Here is a 14,501-nt window from a genome sequence, read left to right as displayed (position 1 = left end):
ACAAGGTAAGGGTGGTATACAGAAGATAGCCTTATTTGATGAAAAACCAAGTCCATATTTATGCAAGAACAGCTCAAATAAGCAAAGAGAAAGGACAGTCCATCATTACTTTCAATTTCAAGAACTTTGAAAGTTCATGAAGGTAGAATAATAGTGAAGACATGAAGGTCAGTCAATCTGGAAAATCTCCATTTGTTTAACACTTTTTTGGTTACAACATGATTTCATAGTTTTGATGTCTTCACTATTATTCTACAATGTAGAAAATAGTCAAAATAAAGAGAAACCCTGGAATGAATAGGTGAGTAGGTTTCCAAACTTTTGACTGGTACTGTATGTAAAATTAGCTTAGATTTAAAATGGCCCCAAATGGCCAGGTACAGGGGCAGGGAAAAAAACATACGTGCTCGAATAGTGAATGTAGGCCGCTTTCCTGCTATGGTGGGCGGGTAGACTACTCTGGATTTATAGTGGAGCATGTGCTTAATATGAGCAGCTGAAAATAAATATAGTAGCAGCTGGGATCCTCCTCTTTTTAGTGGCAACCATCAAAACTCTGCTTTCACATGGGACTGCATATAGAAAAGTCTGGGCTTATAACAACACTTATTTCGGTCCACGCATCAACCACTATTTGAGGAGCATGCAGCCTCTCGCTGCGGAACAAGTAATATTCCGCCCAAACTCTGTATGCCATGAGCTCTCCAACCCTGTTCCTTCACTTGGGAAACCAAGCGAAATATGTTCAGGAACATAGATAGTAACATGTTTTCACACTAAACACATTTCTGTTGACAGCCCCTCACTATTGACAGCCCCTCACTGCACGCTCGAGAAAGGAATGAGGGGAGATGAAACGCACATTGGTGAGATATTCTGTAGCTAAAGTTAATGTGTCAGCCTTTTAATTATGACCTATTAAAAAATGCACTATTACTAGGCTATTCAAAATCCATCCCAGACTCATGGATAGAACGTTTGGAGTATAGAATAAAGGTAACCAGTCCATCCAGTATGGATAGTAATACAGTCCACACTCAAAGGGGATTACTTGAATATGTTTAATTTTGTAGTATAGGCTAGCTGGACCAATTATGTACCAAAGACATCTTAAATCATTTTTTTGTTTTTATGTTTTTGTGCCGTGTGTAATATGCGGTAGGCTATGTATTACAGAATGACACAACCATTATTTAAATTCCTTTTTGGGGGGGGGGCTTGGGTTCATATAAAGGTTATGTGTATACAGTCGAAGTCGGAAGTTTACATACACTAAGATTGGAGTCATTAAAACTCGTTTTTCAACCACTCCACAAATATCTTGTTAACAAACTATAGTTTTGGCAAGTCGGTTAGGACATCTACTTTGTGCATGACAAGTAATTTTTTCAACAACTGTTTACAGACAGATTATTTCACTTATAATTCACTGTATTCACTTCCGACTTCAACTGTACATAAGCTCTAATATGCATACGGGGGTTTTGAATTAATCATCACCTCAGAAAGCGCTGTCGATTTTGTTGTGTTAGGCTTTGAAACTATCCAGAATGACCATGTTTTCTAGTCAATTTGACCTGTTGTTGAACTTCTACAAATTGATCATCACAGTGAGGTGAGTTTTAAAAGCATGATACTGTTTTGATGATAAGTGTTTGATGTGATTTTCCATTGTATTTGCATTGGTGTCAGAGTGGTTAGAGGAACAACAGAGCGCTGAGTACTAGGCCATTAGGACTTGATGGTCGTTAGTGAGTTGGGTACTACCAAAGCATGTCCAGAGTGCATAAGAGGTGATTACCGTGACTCAACGGTCACATGGAATTTTACTGCCGTCATGACTCATGACTGCCAGTGTGGAGGTAATATGGTCACCGCAACAGCCCTAGTGACAAGTGGATTTTACACCATTCAAACACAGATGGCTGAAAAAGACAGATCCTCAGGTGGGCATATACAGTTGAAGTCAGAAGTTTACATACACCTTAACCAAATACATTTAAACTCAGCTTTTCACAATTCCTGACATTTAATCCTAGTAAAAATTCCCTGTCTTAGGTCAGTTAGGATCACCACTTTATTTTAAGAATGTGAAATGTCAGAATAATAGTAGAGAGAATGATTTATTTCAGCTTTTATTTCTTTCATCACATTCCCAGTGGGTCAGAAGTTTACATACACTCAATTAGTATATGGTAGCATTGCCTTTAAATTGTTTAACTTGGGTCAAATGTTTCTGGTAGCCTTCCACAAGCTTCCCACAATAAGTTGGGTGAATTTTGGCCCATTCCTCCTGACAGAGCTGGTGTAACTTAGTCAGGTTTGTAGGCCTCATTGTTCGCTCACGCTTTTTCAGTTCTGCCAACTGATTTTCTATAGGATTGAGGTCAGGGCTTTGTGATGGCCACTCCAATACCTTGACTTTGTTGTCCTTAAGACATTTTGCCACAACTTTGGAAGTATGCTTCGGGTCATTGTCCATTTGGAAGACCCATTTGCGATCAAGCTTTAACTTCCTGACTGATGTCTTGAGATGTTGCTTCAATATATCCACGTAATTTTCCTCTCTCATGATGCTATCTATTTTGTGAAGTGCACCAGTCCCTACTGCAGCAAAGCACCTCCACAACATGATGCTGCCCCCCCCCCCGTGCTTCACGGTTGGGATGGTGTTCTTTGGCTTGCAAGCCTCCCCCTTTTTCCTCCAAACATAACAATGGTCATTATGGCCAAACAGTTCTATTTTTGTTTCATCAGACCAGAGGACATTTCTCCAAAAAGTGTGATCTTTGTCCCCATGTGCAGTTGCAAACCGTAGTCTGGCTTTTTATGGCGGTTTTGGAGCAGTGGCTTCTTCCTTGCTGAGCGGCCTTTCAGGTTATGTCGATATAGGACTCGTTTTACTGTGGATATAGATCATTTTGAACCTGTTACCTCCAGCATTTTCACAAGGTCCTTTGCTGTTATTCTGGGATTGATTTGCACCAAAGTATGTTCATCTCTAGGAGACAGAACGCATCTCCTTCCTGAACGGTATGATGGCTGCGGGTCCCATGGTGTTTATACTTGCGTACTATTGTTTGTTCAGATGAACGTGGTACCTTCAGGCATTTGGAAATTGCTCCCAAGGATGAACCAGACTTGTGGAGGTATACAATTTTTTTTCTAAGGTCTTGGTTAATTTCTTTTGATTTTCCCATGATGTCAAGCAAAGAGGCACTGAGTTTGAAGGTAGGCCTTGAAATACATCCACAAGTACACCTCCAATTGACTCAAATCATGTCAATTAGCCTATCAGAAGCTTCTAATGCCATGACATCATTTTCTGGATTTTTCCAAGTTGTTTAAAGGCACAGTCAACTTAGTGTATGTAAACTTCTGACCCACTGGAATTGTGATACAGTGAATTATAAGTGAAATAATCTGTCTATAAACAATTGTTGGAAACATTACTTGTGTCATGCACAAAGTAGATGTCCTAACCGACTTGCCAAAACTATAGTTTGTTAACAAGAAATTTGTGGAGTGGTTGAAAAACTAGTTTTAATGGCTCCAATCTAAGCGTACGTAAACTTCCGACTTCAACTGTATATTATATATGTCACACAAACAATGCATCAATCGAAATGGTTTCCCAATACCAAATATCTCACCATCCATGTACCCCAATATCCCTACCAGCACACATTTTAGTATGTTTGGCTAAAACATGAATTCATACTATGTAGTATGCTAGTATGGGGCATTTGGACATAGAGTGTGGGTGTGGCTACATACCGGAGGCAGAGTGACTTGTCCCGTGACCTCCGGAGCCTGCATGCTGAGGGTGTCCTCCCCCAGGTCCTGCTCCCCCGCGCTGGGGTATGGAGGGGGCGGGTAGGGCGGGTACTCCTCCAGGTAGGCTTCTGTCTGATGGGGGGGCGGGGGACAGGGCTCTGGCTCTTCTTCCTCCAGCGACTGGGGCAGTGTGTGGCTGGAGGAGGAAGAGGGCTCTGGGATGGGCGAGCGGGGCGGCTGAGGTGGAGGCACTTGTGCGTCTTCCTCTGTCTCAACGAGGGATGCTGCGGCGGCAAAAACTTGGGACGTAGCCGTGCGGTCTGGAGCTCCAATGGCACTGGCGCCCTCCTTCCATGTTCCTCCACCTTCACCCTCGTAGGGAGACGCCACAACAGTCTCCATGGCGGCCAGTGTGGTCTTCTGGTAGAGCAGCTTCTGGATGTTGGGCCCCGCGGGGCCCTCAGGCTCTGTAATGGAGCTGCGCTTCTTGAGGGGCCGCGGGGCATGGTGAAGCCGGCGGCGCAGGGCCTCCAGGTCGGCGTCGCTAGGGTGCCGGTGGGGGTGCGAGATGAAGGGGAGGAGCTTGGTTGGGCTGAGGGGACGAGGGGCCCGCTCTGTCTCTTGGCCCCCCTGGCTCTCAGGGGCCGGAGGCGCCAGACCGGGACCCCCCTGGTCCACTTCGAAATCGCCGGCCCCCGAATAGATGGAATCCTGAAGGAGCGACTGCTGCCCCCCACTGCCTGGGATGACTGGCTTTCCATACACTATCAGAGAAAGAGTGAATGGTCAATGCGTGTGAATGGGATCAAGCAAGCTGCTTCATAGCAATAAAACAATCTAGCACGATAACACAATCCCCATTACATCTTTTAAAAGAGTAAGGCTGTAAGTAGGGACATTTAAGGCAGGTAATTTTGCAAAACAATAACAGAAAATGCAGAATGATTTTAACAAATTACTCAGTTTAGTAACAGAGTAAAGATCCAGGAGTCACAGGAGTAGCCAAGACACTACAGTAGCCCATGGCTCTTTCTCTCACCTCTGGGCTGTGTGCGTGTCAGAGTGCCCCCGCCTGTCCTGGGCTGTTGGGTGTACATGGAGTAGATGGAGGAGGCCGCCACCGTCTGTGGCTTCTGGAGGACAGGCACTGCCACTGTGGACTCTGGAGGATCGGGGGTGAAGGGGCGCACCGTGGCCGCCGGAGGAGCCTCCTGCTTGGGGGGCAGAGGCAGGGTGTGGCTGTGGATGGGGATGGGCGGAGGTGCACACAGATGGAGGGAGGCGGACGGTTTTGCCTTGCCCGGGAAGGTGCCCGTGCTGTAGGGCGGTTTGCCGAAGGTCGGGGGCTTGGTAGGGATAGGAGGTGGCACCTTGCCGAGAGCCTTACCACCAGCCTATTGGGTCAAGAAGACCGTAACATACATAGTATGATGAAAATGAAATGCATAGTAATATCACTGCAACAAATGTCAGTTAACAGCTGGTTTTATCCAATGCAACTGACAGTTCACACACATATCCAGTATTAAATATGTGGGCCATTAGGGAATTAAACCACCAACAAAAAACAGTGCAACCCTGTATATCAAAAATACATTGAAGCTGCTTCATTGACTAATCAGGCATTTTTGGAAAAAGCTAAACAATGGAGAGCGGAATAATCTATATCTCTCTGACCACATTCTCTGTGGGTCTGTGATCACATCTAGCAAGAAAGGAAGTCCGGTAGGGAGGAACATAGCAAGGGAGCATATTTGAAGTATACTGAATGACCTTTGAGCCTCTGTGGATACCGTATGGGCTCCCGAGTGGCGCAGCGGTCTAAGGCACTGCATCTTAGTGCAAGAGGAGTCACTACAGTCCCTGGTTCGAATCCAGGCTGTACCACATCCGGCTGTGATTGGGAGTCCAATAGGGTGGCGCTCAATTGACCCAACGTTGTCTGGGGTTTGGCTGGGGTAGGTCATCATTGTAAATAAGAATTTGCTCTTTACTGACTAGTTATATAAAAAGAAAGGTTCCTAAAATGCTTCTGAAAATCAGTAGCAGTACCTGGGCATCCCTCAAGAGGTCCTCGCTGCTCTGATTGTTCCGTGAGGGGACGGGAGGCGGGGTGTCAAACATAGAAATGTGACGCCCCTTTTGGTCCTTGAGGGTCTCGGCATCTCCTGCAACCACATCATTTCCATTTCCATTTTAGTCATTTAGCAGACGCTCTTATCCAGAGCGACTTACAGTAGTGAATGCATACATTTCATACACTTTTTTTTTGTACTGGTCCCCCGTGGGAATCGAACCCACAACCCTGGCACATCAGAACATCATCTGAACCATATGACATTTACATGATCAAAACCAGATAACATCCATGTCATATTAGAACATTATCCAAACCTTATGACATTTACATGATCAAAACCAGATAACATCCATGTCATATTAGAACATTATCCAAACCATATGACATTTACATGATCAAAACCAGATAACATCCATGTCATATTAGAACATTATCCAAACCATATGACATCCACATAAGAACGTTAACCGAACATTACCAAGATGGTCAGAATCATAAACATATCAAAATCAGTGTAACCTGGAGCCAGTCTTTATTTTGAATATATTCCCAGCATCAGTTTAATAAAACACTATGCTACATCTCAGGGGGTGACCTGACACTAATTTCGAAATAATATGGCCTTAGCAAGAATTCCCTTCATTAATTCAAAATTGCCCATTCTTTTCTATTCGGATTTGTTCATTCATGCAGTGGAACTGACCCCAACCCTGGTTCCTAGCCAAGTCGAAGGAAGATACCTGAGCCCTGTGAGGAGAGGCTGGACATGCGAGGCAGAGTAGAGGACATGCCATGATGACTGCCGCTGGACTCCGCACTGGAGCTGGACCAGTCGGACAGCTTGGATGGCTGGAAACCTGTCAGAGCGTGGAGAAGTGTTAACACATGGAAAGAGCAATTGAATTGCAAAAGGCAAATAGATGTACACAATCTACTACTGCACAGTTACACACATGTACACTAAGACACGGCCAATGCATTCACTTTCACACACACACACACACACACACACACACACACACACACACACACACACACACACACACACACACACACACACACAAAGTAAAATCATCCATAACGAAACAATGTTTTTACCTGAGTAGGGTTTAAGCGGTCTAGGAGGGGCCTTCATGGAGGAGTCTGGCATGGGTAAGGTGGTGGTGCCGTCGGGGTAGGCAGGCTTGATCAGGAGCTCCTGTCGGCTGGGCACCGGAGGCCCTGGGGCCGCGGTGGAGGACAGGATATAAGGGCCTACGGCCGCCACTCTGGAGGGGCCACACGGCTGCAGGGCCTGGCTCTTTGTGGGGACCTGGAGAATGTTTGGGTAACACTTTATCTAAAGTTAGCAGGTATGATGCTTTATTAGTATGAGCCTTAATAATATCTTATTATGAGTCTTATAATATGTAATGTCACCCTATGTAGGCCAGGGATGGGCGGCCCGTGGTTTTGGAGGCCCGCGGATCAATTTCCATTAAAAAATATATATATAATAATAATAATAATAATAATAATAATAATAATAATAATAAACAAAAACAACGTTTTTAGGAACTCAGTCGGGGTCTCAACTTACTGCTGAGAGTTAAAAAATGTTTTATCTCTGCTGTCAAGAAGGGAGCTGCTTAAACGTTTTACTTGCATGGTGAGGGGGGGCCAACAAAATTTCACTTAAGTGCCCCCAAAAGTGTGGATTTGGGTACTCAGACACTTGAGCCACTGTGGACCCTCGTGATAAGTTCGGATTTTCTGTGGGCCCCACGCCCATCAAAGTTGCCCATCCCTAACGTAGGGACGAAGGAGTAAAAGGTTACTCCTGCACACATCACATTGATCTCATGGACTGCTCTGTCTATGAATTGGTGATACATTTCCCTGGCACCCCTCCTCAGCTTAGTTCCAATAAACGTGGGGCTGATGTAGTCTGATGAACACTGCCTTAAGGGAACAATAACGTTTTTTAACTTTGAACCTCGTCTTGACTCACGGGCAGGTTCTCCTTCTGCTGTAATGCTGCCTTCTTCTTCCACAGCCGTTCGCGGAGTTCGACCACTCGCTTGTCCATGGTGGCCACCTCCAGGTTGCGCTTGCTCAGGCTCTCACGCTGCTGTTGCAGCTTGGCACTCTGGTCCTGGTTCAGCTTATTCCTCAGCTTAAATCGGGAGGAAAGTGAGAAAGAGCTAGACTCAGCTTTGTGTGTGTATAGAGCTTTTCCCACTACTGGGCCGAACTAAGCCGAGGCAAACCAAGCTCTACTGAGTTCTAATAAAAGCTCTAAGAAAACTTCAGAGACAGCAGTTTTATTCAGGGGTATACACTATATATACAAAAGTATGTGGACACCCGTTCAAATGAGTGGATCCGGCTATTTTAGCCACACCCGTTGCTGACAGGTGTATAAAACCAAGCACACCACCATGCAATCTCCATAGACAAACATTGGCAGTAGAATGGCCTTACTGAAGAGCTCAGTGACTTTCAACGTGGCACCGTCATAGGATGCCACCTTTCCAAAAAGTGATTTTGTCAAATTTCTGCACTGCTAGAGCTGTCCCGGTCAACTGTAAGTTCTGTTATTGCAAAGTGGAAACGTCTAGGAGCAACAACGGCTCAGCTTCGAAGTGGTAGGCCACACAAGCTCACAGAACGGGACCACCGAGTGCTGAAGCGCGTAGTGTGTAAAAATCGACCGTCCTTGGTTGCAACACTCACTACCAAGTTCCAAACTGCCTCTGGAAGCAACGTCAGCACAAGAACTGCTTGTTGGGAGCTTCATGAAATGGGTTTCCATGGCCAAGCAGTCACACACAAGCTTAAGATCACCATGTGCAATGCCAAGCGTCAGCTGGAGTAGTATAAAGCTCGCTGTTGGTATCTGGAGCAGTGGAAACGCGTTCTCTTGGGTGATGAATCACGCTTCACCATCTGGCAGTCCGACCAACGAATCTGGGTTTGGCAGATACCAGGAGAACGCTACCTGCCCGAATGCATAGTGCCCACTGTAAAGTTTGGTGGAGGAGGAATAATGGTGTGGGGCTCTTTTTCATGGTTTGGGCTAGACCCCTTAGTTCCAGTGAAGGGAAATCTTAACGCTACAGCATGCAATGACATTCTAGACGATTCTGTGCTTCCAACTTTGTGGCAACAGTTTGGGGAAGGCCCTTTCCTGTTTCAACATGACAATGCCCCCATGAACAATGCAAGGACCATACAGAAATGGTTTGTCGAGATTGGTGTGGAAGAACTTGACTGGCCTGCACAGACCCTGACCTCAACCCCATCGAACACCTTCGGGAATTGGAATGCCGACTGAGAGCCAGGCCTAATCGCCCAACATCAGTGCCTGACCTCACTAATGCTGCATCAGTGCCTGAACTCTTGTGGCTGAATGGAAGCAAGTCCACACAGCAATCTTCCATCATCTAGTGGAAAGCCTTCCCAGAAGGGTGGAGGCTGTTATAGCAGCAAAGGGGGGACCAACTCCATATTAATGACCATGATTATAGAATGAGATGTTCGACAAGCAGGTGTCCACATACTTTTGGTCATATAGTGTATGTTTGTCGTCCGCTGTGTTCATGTTATTTTGCAGAGTCTACCTGTAAATGCTGCAAAACTAAACTTCTGTGGAAGCAGACAAATCTGATATTTTCTTACCTGCAGCTCCTTGTAAAGACGCTCCAGCTCGCCGGCGGAGCTAGGGCCGTCATGAGAGGACTCCATCTTGACGCTTTTCAGGGTCTCCAGCTGCCTGCTCAGCTCCTCCACTCTGGAGACGGCCACCAGGAGCTCGCGCTGCTTACTCTGAAACAGCCCGTTCATCTGCTCTATCTCCTCCACTATACGGCCAGGCACACACACACGCAAATCAACAAACACATGCAAGCACGCACACACACACACACACAGACAGAAAGACACGCATGTTAGTCAAATTTGAAAAGTAACATTTAGAGAATGCTAATGACGTGTTAGTTCAAACCAAAATCGAATGTTCCGTTAACGTCAAGATTTTATCTTACACCTAAACATGTTCTGTGAACGTCTGGTATGGCAAAGAAAAATAAATAAAAAAACATTCCCCCAAATTGCACCTTCGGGTTCAATAGTTTTTTGATGTCAAAATAAATAACCTTAATACACAACGTTCCCATAACTGTCAGGTGTACATTCTTGGAATACACAGAAAAACTGGACAAAATAATATTCTGGAAACTAAAACCTGGAATCTTCTTTTGAACCAAAAGTAGTTAGCTGGGTGTATGCTGTAGGACTAAGCCAACCAGCTAAAACAGTGGCATTTCGTGTGAAGCAATGTCGAGTGCGTCAATTTGGAAAAAAACATGCCACTCAGAAATCCCTACTCAGCTCCTTCCCCAAACCCCTCTTCATCGAGTTTCCTCGACTCCTCCCTCTCCCCTTGGCACTGACCCAGTTTGCTGTTGCTTTGGCGTTTCTGCTCCACTTGACCCTTGAGGGCCCGCACACGCCGCAGCTTGGTCTCCTGGTTCTCAGCGTTCTCACGGAGCTGACGTAGTCTCTCCTGCTCTGACGCCTGCTGCTGCTGCTGTCGCTGCTCTTGCAGCCTCAGGTAGCGCAGACGCTGCTCCTAGCCGACCAAACAAGAAAACATTTTTAAGTTCAGATTAAAGTTTTTAATAATACCCACGGTGTATTAAAGTAGTCAAAGTAGTAGTATTTGGTCCCATATCCCTGGCACACAATGACTACATCCTGTTTGTGACTATATAAAACTCAGCATTTGCAGTTTGTTTTTGGGTGTCTTTTGTATCATGTCTTGCCCAATAGTAACTAAATACAGAATAATGTATTGTTATTTTGGAGTCACTTTTAGTGAGAATAGAAGGTGTTTCTGAACACTTATACATTCATATGGAGAAGCGCAAAGATGATACCCCCCCTCGCTCTGGATAAGAGCATCAGCTTAATGACTAAAATGTACATGTAAAATGCTAACCTTCACTGTTACCGGTAATGGCGACAGGTTAGCATTCTCTATTGTAGCCTTTGTAAACTTCTAACTCAGTGTAGGAGGTCACACAGACCTTCCCATGTCTTTAAAGAAAAAGACTTGCCTTTATTAATAGACCTTAATAAAGAGAATGCAGAGGGGACAGTGTGAAGAAGAACTGTCTAGGAAGAAACCTTGAGAGGAACCAGACGCTAGAGCAGGCCTATTCAACTGGAAGCCTATGTCAAGCTAATAAGCACTGGTAAGAAAGGGAAAGAAACAACTTTTTTTATTGGACATTGTCTCATCTAGAGCCCTGCCATACAGGCCTATCTGCCTCACGCTGGCCTCGGCATGAGACAAGGTGAAGAATTACATGTCTTGACCTTATTTAGTGGCTGTACTCCTCTGCCAAACGAGTCAATGGGCTTGTTTGACATCGACTGCACTGATCTACAAATCCCTTTGCATCATAAATAACTACTGATTATTATTTATAGCCAAGTCGGTCAGTCACAATTTACCCACAATGTATCATGCTCTCCAACATGGCCAATGTCTTGCCCTACCTTTGAGGCCAGGAGCTGCTGCTGCGAATTGATCTGCTGCTGTTGCCGTGACGCCATCTCCTGCAGCTCCGAGAGGGTGATGTCCATGCGAGGCGGTACCACCTGGGGGGTCAATAATGACAAAGAACGTGTCACACCACACCATTAAACCATTGGCTTCCACCTTCCTTCATTTTAATGTAATACAATTCTTTCACTCACCCCATTTTCCATGCATCGGTCCACAGGGACCATGACCATGTTCCTTTTGGATGAGTGATCGGAAACCCTTGATCCGCCTATACAAGACAAAATACAGCGGTCTTGTGAGTGTGTGTGTTTGTATCTAACTGTTGGAGAGGGACATGCATTTGCTTCACAACTGATCATGGGAAGTATAAAGAGGTGAGAAGCTAATTGCTATTTGGGGAAAATTCCGCATCCGGAGGAATCTCTGTTAAAAGGGGGCTCCAATTTGTTTGTGTACTTCAGTCTGTTTATGACCAAAGACGGAACAAACATGACCCGGAAAACCGACACAAGACCCGAGCACTGCACCATGAATAGGGGTCATACTCTGAAGATACGGGATGAAAAGGACAAGCATGAGTTGTAGAACTGCTCATTATGTAACAACTGGTGGAGCAGCCAAAGAACCAAGCCTCGTCCACACAGTTGCTCTTCCTGTGCCAGTGTCTGACGGTTATGCAATGCTGTTCTACGAACAGCTTATATGGGTAACCAAAAAAGGCTGAACAACAAGGCTGATCCCTTTAATTAGCTCTTTGGGGGGCCACAACACAGGATTATTAGTTATACAACCAAAATCCTACACCTTATATGGTAATAACAGCACAAGCAAAACAGGGAGCCAAGCCAGACTGGTTGTAATTGACTACAATCGTGTCCTGAGAACAAATAATAAAGCCTTTGTGCTGTGATATCCCTTGCACTGTTCTGTTGCGTAATACGGATTAGTCCTGCGTAGGGGGCCCGTCATTCCAAGCAACTAGATACCCAAACTCATGGACCTACACAAGGTTCTCAAATGAACAGAAAGCCTTGGGTTAAGAAAGAAAGGGCTTTCTGTTGTTTTCAAGTAACATAAAGGACTAAGTTATGAGGGGGCATCACATAGTGGTACCATTGAAAAGAACATGACCTTGGCTAATCGTCTCATGAAAACGCAACGCAGATATTCGCAGAAAAAATAACAAGCACAAAACATAAATCACAGCAATGAAAGTAAAGTGTACTGTTCCCTATGGGCTCACTTTAACCATGAGCATGGGCATTTTCATGACACCATTTCTGTTGCAAAGCGGTTCTTAAATGGAAGCAAACGGAACAAAAATGGGGAGGGACCTACCTGAATTTGTCCAATAAAAACATGTTTTACTCTGTTTGCTTCCGTTTGGTTCTTAAATGGTAAATGGTTTCCATAATGAATACACCCCAGCTGAGAGGGCGGTGAACGGTTAGCATGCTACCTAAGACTACAAGGTGCAGTTGTTTAAAAGGTGCTTACACATGTGGAAGCTAGGTGAATTGCAACAGCACTGGGCTGCATTCAAAACAAATGTCCCCCCTCCCCCGTAACATGGCGGAGACTCGCGCTTGAGCCTTTTACTTTCGGTCGTGGTCCACCAGCTTCGAACAGCTGTAAAAACTAGATTTTTTCTTATGAAATATATTTTTTGTTATGAAATATATTTCACAGCGATATAGATGGTACAGTGATTCCCTACACTATTCAGTGCTTGTTTTCTCACATAAACTGAAATTGAGTGAACAGTGTAGAATTTTAGCACCCAGGAAATGACAGAGCAATTTCTACATTGGCCGCTTGACCTGATTTCCGATAAACACAGCCACAAAATCAAAACAGCTTTCCCATTTTGTCAACAGATGCCGCCCTGTCAAGAGAAATCAATAAGCGAATATCACAGTTAGGGTTGCAAAGGGTCGGAATCCTTCCGGTAAATTTTGGCAATTTTGCTTAAATTCATCAAAAAGCTGGCTTATAACAGTGAACTTTTTTGTGGGATACACATAAGGCAATTCTAGGTCTTGTGGCATATTTTGGTTTGTGGCATATTGTGGTTAAACTATCCCCAAGTCAATGGAATTGCAACCCTCTGCATGCACAGTGCACTCTTCAATCACATGTACAGCTGATTCTCAAGATCTTGCACACTAATGAGATGCTATTGAGCCCGCACTACTACACTGTCTGAGCCTAGGAATACTTGCTTTCTGGTAAGTTTTGATTACAATACTGGGTGGGGTGAAAATATTTTATGACAGACATGATTTTTTGTTAACTAGTAAATAGTTGCCAACAGCAAAGTGTGTTTAAATCATTTCTAACATGTTAACAATTTCTGCTAGTTAGATTTTGCTACCATGTGGGTTTTAGCTTGCTTGAGCCTGCTAACTGAGGAATATTAATTCACCTGTTTCCATACATGTTTAATTTTAAAACATTTATCTTACAAAGGAGTTGTTTAATCAAACTACTTAACTATTTAAATGTACATGGAATTCTATTTGTCGTTTTTTTACGAATTTTTTCTAATCTTTCCCAGAAAATTCCACGGGCACTATCTGAAGTGTGGAGACATTTCACTGCAGCTAATGTAGAAGGAAAAGCTGTGTACTGTGCCAAATCATATGTGAAGTATGCAACAAAGATGCAGAATCATCTGGCCAAGTGCATAAAGTTCCCTCAGTGCTCACAACAAGCAACCTCTGACAAAAGTCCCTCTACTTCTATTCGAGGTGAAAATGATGAATCAGACACCTTCTCGATAGAAAAAGTTTGTAAGACTAAATGGAGGAACGTAGTCAGAGAAATGCTGTTTATGCAACTGGTTCACCTCTGATGCTCACAGGCAATGTGTATTGGAAGAGATTTCTGAATGTTCTACGCCCAGCATACACCCCTCCAACCAGACATGCTTTATCTACTCATTTGCTGGATGCAGAGTTCAACAGAGTTCAAGTGAAGGTCAAGCAAATCATAGAGAAAGGAAACTGTATTGCAATAATCTGATGGGTGGTCGAATGTTTGTGGGCAAGGAATAATTAACTACATAATCTCCACCCCTCAACCAGTATT

General features: G+C 44.4%; 1 protein-coding gene across 2 annotated transcripts in view; it reads right to left on the bottom strand.

Annotated features, from left to right (window-relative positions):
- LOC106564779 (apoptosis-stimulating of p53 protein 2) overlaps positions 1 to 14,501 on the bottom strand; it is a 45,851-nt gene that overhangs the window by 9,773 nt on the left and 21,577 nt on the right. The window contains exons 4-13 of one of the 2 annotated variants that reach the window (XM_014131141.2): positions 11,603 to 11,679; positions 11,402 to 11,503; positions 10,292 to 10,469; positions 9,518 to 9,699; positions 7,848 to 8,012; positions 6,956 to 7,190; positions 6,598 to 6,714; positions 5,830 to 5,945; positions 4,817 to 5,171; positions 3,778 to 4,541 (exon numbers count right to left, since the gene is read on the bottom strand). In XM_014131141.2, coding sequence (XP_013986616.1) covers positions 3,778 to 4,541; positions 4,817 to 5,171; positions 5,830 to 5,945; positions 6,598 to 6,714; positions 6,956 to 7,190; positions 7,848 to 8,012; positions 9,518 to 9,699; positions 10,292 to 10,469; positions 11,402 to 11,503; positions 11,603 to 11,679 — 2,291 coding nt within the window. The remainder of the gene's footprint in view (positions 1 to 3,777; positions 4,542 to 4,816; positions 5,172 to 5,829; positions 5,946 to 6,597; positions 6,715 to 6,955; positions 7,191 to 7,847; positions 8,013 to 9,517; positions 9,700 to 10,291; positions 10,470 to 11,401; positions 11,504 to 11,602; positions 11,680 to 14,501) is intronic. The other variant, XM_014131142.2, reaches the window with a different exon arrangement.

This window comes from Salmo salar, chromosome ssa12 (genome assembly GCF_905237065.1).
Source record: "Salmo salar chromosome ssa12, Ssal_v3.1, whole genome shotgun sequence".
Classification (NCBI taxonomy): Eukaryota; Metazoa; Chordata; class Actinopteri; order Salmoniformes; family Salmonidae; genus Salmo; species Salmo salar.
This window is presented reverse-complemented; position numbering and strand designations above follow the sequence as displayed.